We start from the raw sequence: 7,218 nt of genomic DNA, 5'->3' as shown, positions 1-7,218 counted from the left end.
AAGATATTTGAAATGAATTAAATGAATTTGGGAAATAGAGTGTGGCCAACGTGCTGATAACTTGAGTTATAATTGTGCCTGGTGATGCCCATGACATGAGAAAATGTGAATAGATTATGAAATGAGCCTCGATTTAACTGTTTTAAGATGACTTCAAAAAGTAGAATTTGCTTAAAAGCTCTATTGAGGTATGTACGGCTAACCCTCTTCTTCTTATAATTGAACTCTTAGTGTCCGAATAATTGGTGTAAGTTTTGACTTGATCCTTCTAGAATTGATTGTCTTAATGTGTTGGGTTGAAAGATTTATGCTCGGTAATTGTTCTAAATGTTTACCATGTAATCATGCTATTTGAGAACGTGGTTATGATTTCCAAGCTCTTTTCCTTATGCGTGCAATGCCTTATGTGATAGAACTTAGTAACATGAATGATACTGTTATTCAAACAAATAAAAAGGGAAATACTTGAATTATAAAATCTGTCCAATTGCCAAGAACTACTTAATAAATGGGGCTGTTTGTGCCATGTAATGCAAGATGGAAAGAAATGTGAATTAAATGGATAATTGAAAGAGGTTATGTTCCAAGTGAGATGTCTTAGCCGGTCGGGACGAGACTGGACTCCGTGTAAGAACTCATTGGCATTGTGGATGAAATTGTGAATATGGTTATGTCTCACTTGAGACGGCTTAGCCGATCGGGCCGAGATCGGACACCATGTTGTACACATGGTGGCATTTATGTTGGATTTGTGATTATCATTGTGAATTTGGATATGTCTCACTTGGGATGGCTTAGCCAGTCGAGCCGAGACTGAACTCCGTGTAAAAACACGGTGGCATTATGGGTTGTGGAATGTGGCACTAAAGATTATTTAACCTAAAGAGATGAAAAGATTGAATCGGAATGATATGGTCCTTATTTAGTGTTTCCTTGCAATCCTGTGAAGTGCTTATTGATTATTTTAACTGCCTTCTATTTGTTTTCACTATTCATTCTTTTAAGATTTGTGTTTGCCTTACATACTAGTATTATTCGACGGTACTAACATCCTTTTTGTCAGGGGCGCTACATCTTTAAATGGATGTAGGTGGTTCCATAGCATATAGTGTTGGTTGCAGCTGGTGGCGCATCCTCTTTTTAGCCGACTTGGTGAGCCCCACTTCATTTCTGAGTCATGTATCATTGTTTATCATGTACTTTATATTTTGAGGTATAGCTGGAGCCTTGTTGCCGGCATTTCCATATTCCCCTTCAATTGTATTTAGAGGCTCCGTAGACAGGTTGTGGGTGGTGTTTGGTATTAGATATTAAATTAAAAATATTTGTATTTGACAAATATATTTTTTCTTCACTTCCATAAAAATTGTAATATTTTGGATATTATGGTTGAAACTGCTAACGGAAACAAAATAGAAGTTGTTAATGAAATGTTTACAAAGTATGATAGATGGAGTTCATCTCCTCTTTATTCATGAATAGTTTGGGTAGAATGAAACCTAACAGGCTTACTCAGTCAGGTTTACTCGGTAGATCGTCGGTCATGCTCCTCGGTTTTGGGGCGTGATAGTGTGATTACATCTTATGTGTATAATTATGCTTTATTATGGTTCGTTGTGATTGATATAGTGCATGTATGCAAAATTCAGACCTTATAGGGAATTTCGGATGTTGGAATTTGGTTCTAAGGCTTGTGGGCTAAGGTCATAGGAAAGATCTTTAGTTAGAGGTTTGGTAATGTGCTTGTATGGAGTGAGGTGGCGCGAGTATGTGCATTATGAGTTATACAGTAATTCGGCAGCTTGAGAACGACTCTTGGCACGTTCGAGGACAAATGTAGGTTTAAGCGGGACAAAATGTAATGACCCGACCCGTCATTTTGAGTTTTAGCATGTTGTTCGATGATTTGAGATCTTGAGTAGCTTCACATTAGGCATTATGACTCTCATATGTGGTTGGTTTCAATTTTTGAGAGGGTCAGAGTTGATTTGGAAGAATAATTCTCTCTTTGGAAGCTTTAAGTTGGAAGGGTTGACCAAGGTTTGACTTTTCAGTAAACGACCTCAGAATTGGGACTTCAAGGTTCCTATAGGTTGTAAGCTATTTTCGGATTTTGACTTATGTTCGGACTGAGTATTGGGTGGTCCGGGAGCGATTCAATGCTTATTGTCGAAAGTTTGTATTTTGAAGGTTCTTGAATTGGCCAAGATTGACTTGGAGTGGACTTTAGCGTTAATGGACTCAAGGTGGTGTTCGTGGATCGTGAATAAGTTCATTTAGTTGATTGGAACTTATGTGGTCGTAATCTGGAATAGTTACGCGTGATTTGGATGCATTTTACAAAGTTTGAAGATTTGAAAGTTAGGAGAAGGATTTTGATTGTCGATCCTTCGTTTTGATGTTATTCATGGCATTTGGAGCCCTTGGATAAGTTTGGATAAGGTATGGGGAATTGTTGGTTTGATCGGACGGGGTTCGGGGGGGCCTCGGGTGTGTTTCGAGATTATTTTAGACCATTTCCCTTTGACTTACAGTTGCTTGTTTCTGGTGTTAGTGTTATCATCGCGATCACGAGAACGTCTCGCGATCGCGAAGTGTTGTGTGGAGCTAGAGAAGAATTGTTCTTCGTGATCGCGTTTGGTGGTCTGGTTGTTCTTTGTGTTTGCGTTGTGAGGGTTGCAAACGTGATGAGTTAGTGGTGTTGGCCTGGATTAGAAGGTTGCTCATCGTGATCGAGTGAGGTCATTCATGATCGCGTAGGAAAAGGTTTTGAGACTTGAAGGATTGGCCATCGCATTCGCGGATCTAGGCTTGCGTTCGAGTAGGGTTGGCCGGCTTAGGTTCGCAATTGCGGGTGGTCCCTTGCGTTCGTATAGAAAGGTATTTTGGCAGTTGCAGATTTGGCCATCGCGATCGCAAGTGTGCTTTTGCGATCACGAAGAGGATCAAATGGGGCAGTGTATAGGTTGCAAAATTAGGACTTAACTCATTTCATATTATTTCTCTAACTTGGATCCAATTTTTGGGCGATTTTGGAAGGCCCCTTTCATCATCTATCACAAGGTAAATGGTTCCTACTTATTATGAGCCAAACATGGATTATATATGGATTTAAACATGGAAATTAGTAAATATTATGGAATTTCTGGAAGAAAACCTAGAAATGATATTTTTTTGACCACGAAACTGGGAATGAAATTGGAAATAAATTATATATCTGAGTTGTGGTGCTATGGGTAATATTTATTTTCTCGAGAATTTTTGGAATCCAGACGCGTGGTTCCGAGGTTGACTTTTATTGACTTTCATGTTGGGTTGAGGAATTGTTTTTAATTGTTAAATTACGAGTCTTGAGTATATTTTTATTAGTTTGCACGTTCTTTGGCAAGTTACAGATCGTTTGGCATTGGTTTGAGGTGTTAGAGAGGCGTTGGAGCCGATTATCAAATTTCGGAGCAAGGTAAGTCTCATGTCTAACCTTGTAAGAGGAAATACCCCAAAGGTACTATACTTGCTACGTGTTATGTGTTATGGGAGCTATGCACGTATTAGGTGACGAGTGTCCATACGTGTGCTAAATTCTTGATTTGACCGGGTAGACTTAAACTCACACCATACTTTAACTGTACTACTTGAGTTATTCTTACATGTTTAAATTCTTTAATTTATGTATTAGCCTGAGACTAAAATTTCATAAAGTATCGAGCCTTACTATTTCAGAAATGTGGTGCCTACTATATTAGCCAAGAAAAATTATACTATCTCTTACAAATTACTCCCGCGATGTGCTTATTTGTATGAAAATTTCTTGATTTCATAACTCGCACATATATTCTCTTAGTTGGGTTGATGACCCATTAAATATTTTACTATTCTTATGGGATCGGGTTGAATGCCTCAACACTATTTTTATGGATCAGGTCATACGATCTCAACAGTATTATAAAATATCACTACAGATCGGGTCTTACGACCACAGAGGTATTATGAGATGCATCTATAGATTGGGTTGTATGACCTCTGTAATATTATTGGAATGTATATGAGCAGAAGTGATATTGTAGTATCACTCTTATGGGATATGGATGTTCGCCTCGGCAGAATCATGCATATTATTTCAATAGGGAGTCAGTGTATATATGAGTATCCTGACTCTGACTTTTTGACGTTTACACCCGACATTTGTCATAAATATTTCATTCGACGTTGTTTTTGGTATTTGAGGATTTTTTATTTATTCTTCTGTTGAGGATCGTGTTATACACATATATCTGTTTTTGTTGCTTTTATTTGCTATGATTCATACCTGTCTACTTTTATTGTACTTTGATTATTGGAATACTAGTATGTGTTTATGTCGACCCCTCGACATTGCTTCTTCGAGGTTAAACTAGATACTTACTGGTTACGCGTTGATTTATGTACTCATACTACTTCTGCACTAATTGTGAAAGTACTGGGATAGGTACATTTGGTGGTCACATGGGCGCGTGGGCGCAATTGCTGAGGAGACTTTGTGGTGTACTGCTCCCTATGTTACGATCAGCAACACACAGTGTCTCCTTCCCATTCATTTACCTTATTCTATCTATTTTCTATTCTAGACAGTCGCTGGAATATTAATTTTTATTTCAGTAGATGCTAATGCACTTGTAACACCGAGTTTTGGAAATTTAGATGTTTTTTCTTGGTTTCTTTTCTATTATGATATTTGATTTTATATTTCGACCATGTTTGAACATTTAAGATAATATCAGTATTCCTCTATGAAAATAAAATGATTCTGCTTATTTATTTCATCACTTGTACTAAAATGTGTTATAAACTATCGATCAGCATGTCAATTAATTGTTGGCTTGCCTAACGGTAGCGTTGGGATCCATTATGATCTATGATGGGAATTGGGTCATGACAAATAACTATCTATAAACTGACTCATAACACTCACAAAAAGGAAATGCCAAATCTAGTTATTGTGAGGTACTTTAATTTACCAACCAGCTTCTTATATCTTGCAGGATTGTTAAGCGGCTCCCCTGTCCTAGCAAAAGTTTAGAATTCGAATTCAATAGGTGTGACAAATCGATAGGTCGTTTTGTGTACTATCTCCATCTTCTATTATGTGAATTTTAAAGAAAATGTGATTTTTGACTTAAAATGAGGTTTGAGTTTACCATAGTCAACGTTTTTGGTAAGTGATCTCGGATCATTATTTTCCAATTTTGGTAGGTTTATACAATATTTTTGGACTTGTACACATATTTTTATGGGTCCTGGGTGACTTGATGGCATTTTGGCACATTATGTGAAAATTGGCAAAAATTGAGTTTCAAGTTGAAAAATCTTGAGTTTTAATAATCGATTCTTGATATTTGATGTTATTTTGATGATTCGAGGTAATGAGCGAGTTCGTATGATATTATTACACTTGTGTTGATGTTTGGATTTGAGCCCGAGAGGCTCGGATCAGTTTCAGGTGTGTTTTGGTTGATTTTGCAACTGTTGAAGCAAAGTAGTTGCGAGTGTGAACCTGCAGGTCTCGCATTTGGGAGAAACTGATCGCAATTGCGAGCCTCGCATTTGTAATGTCAAGCTTACAAAGGCAAAATTGGGTTGGTATTTAAGACTTCACAAATGCGAAGATAGGGTCGCAATTGTGAACAAGGAGGGTGGTCACATTTGCGACGTTTAGCAAGGGACAAAAAGCTTCACAAATGTGAAACTTAGTCCGCATTTCCGATGAAAGGGGTCCTTCGCAAATGAGAAGGATTAGTCGCATTTGCATCATATGTGGGACCGTGACACTGACCAGATTCGCGGTCAGTGGTTCTCATTTTCGGACATCGCAATTGCGAACATGAGTTGCATTGCAACACTTTTGTTTTTTTGAACATAAAAGCACGATACTTATATTACTTAAAACAAATTACAAGAGAAAGACATAGTCTCTAGGGCATTACCATTGCCCATACTTGCTAGGTAAGTGCAAACATCAGTAGAGATAGTTTTTATACTATTACAAAGTTCATGCTTGTTCTTTTGAACTTCTTCTTCAGCAAAAAAAAGGCGGACAAGCATGATAAACACATTTGTTACTGGGAGGATGTCTCATTGCTTCTTTAGCCAGTCGATGAGCCATATCATTTCCTTCTCTAAAATTGTGCTTCAGTATTCGGAGCCTCAGTTGGTGTATTAACCATCTGCATTCAAATATAATGTTACGGAAATTAGTACAATCTTCATGCATTAGTTTTATAACGTCAGTGCTATCAGTTTCAATTTCCATATTTGTATCATTAAACTCCATTGCAATTCTTAGTCCTTCGAGTAGGGCCAATAATTCTGCTTGAATTGGAGAGGAGCCATGTATTGCTTTATGGTATCCCATAATCCAATCACCACTGCTATTACGGAATAATCCACCAATTCCTGCTGCATTGTTAGTAAAAGAGAAAGCACCATCACAGTTTAGTTTAATAATATTTTTTGGCGGTTTATACCACTTGATCTCAATAGAAATATTTTTGGTAGTGAAAGGGTTTTTTCCTGTAAAGAAGATATATTCCCATGCAAAGTGCATGGGTTTTTTCACGTCCAAAGAGCAACTAAGGTTAGTTATGTTGTTGTTATTTCTGTTTTTCCATAGTTCCCATATGCAGCATGGGAAGAGATTTTCCCAACCAATGTTATTAGAATTTTGATTGATGAAGGCATCACGAAAGTCCCTGAGCCAGTTAACATTGCCAGTAGTGTTATGGTAGTTGATACCCATGGATTTCCAGAATTGTTGGGTGGAAGTACAGTGCAAGAAAATGTGTTGGATGTTTTCAATGCCAATTCTACATGTAGTTCATGTGGCATCAATGTTCATACCAATTTTATGTAGATAGGCTCTACATAGAACACGATTTTGAGAGCATTTCCAGAGAAAGATTTAATTTTGTTAGGAAAACGAAGGTCCCATATCCATTTATAGGAATTTGAAGGGGGATAAGGATTAGTGAGGAGATTATAGCAAGTTTTGTAGAGAAAATGCCATATGAGCTTAGTTTCCAGCTAAATTCATCACTTTTGGAATTATTAGAGGGAGTAGGAGTAATACTAATATTGTGGATCACTTCAGGAGGTAATTCAAAGGATATTGACTTTATGTCCCAATTATTATCTTTAATTAAGATCTTAGAGAAAGTTTACACTCATTTTTGCTAAGGGGGCCCT

The 7,218-nt window shown here is 37.4% G+C and overlaps 1 protein-coding gene across 1 annotated transcript; it reads right to left on the bottom strand.

The window, feature by feature from the left end:
- Nucleotides 1-6,052: 6,052 nt before the first annotated feature.
- LOC107804834 (uncharacterized) lies at nucleotides 6,053-6,772 on the bottom strand. The gene has a single exon (XM_016628768.1). It carries the CDS (start codon nucleotides 6,770-6,772, stop codon nucleotides 6,053-6,055), a length of 720 nt encoding a protein of 239 aa, XP_016484254.1.
- Nucleotides 6,773-7,218: the final 446 nt, after the last annotated feature.

This window comes from Nicotiana tabacum, chromosome 11 (assembly GCF_000715075.1).
Source record: "Nicotiana tabacum cultivar K326 chromosome 11, ASM71507v2, whole genome shotgun sequence".
Classification (NCBI taxonomy): domain Eukaryota; kingdom Viridiplantae; phylum Streptophyta; class Magnoliopsida; order Solanales; family Solanaceae; genus Nicotiana; species Nicotiana tabacum.
This window is presented reverse-complemented; position numbering and strand designations above follow the sequence as displayed.

What these genes read in the sequence shown, in the direction of transcription:
- LOC107804834 (XM_016628768.1), bottom strand. Translation starts at nt 6,772, where the DNA reads ATGGGTATCAACTACCATAACACTACTGGCAATGTTAACTGGCTCAGG.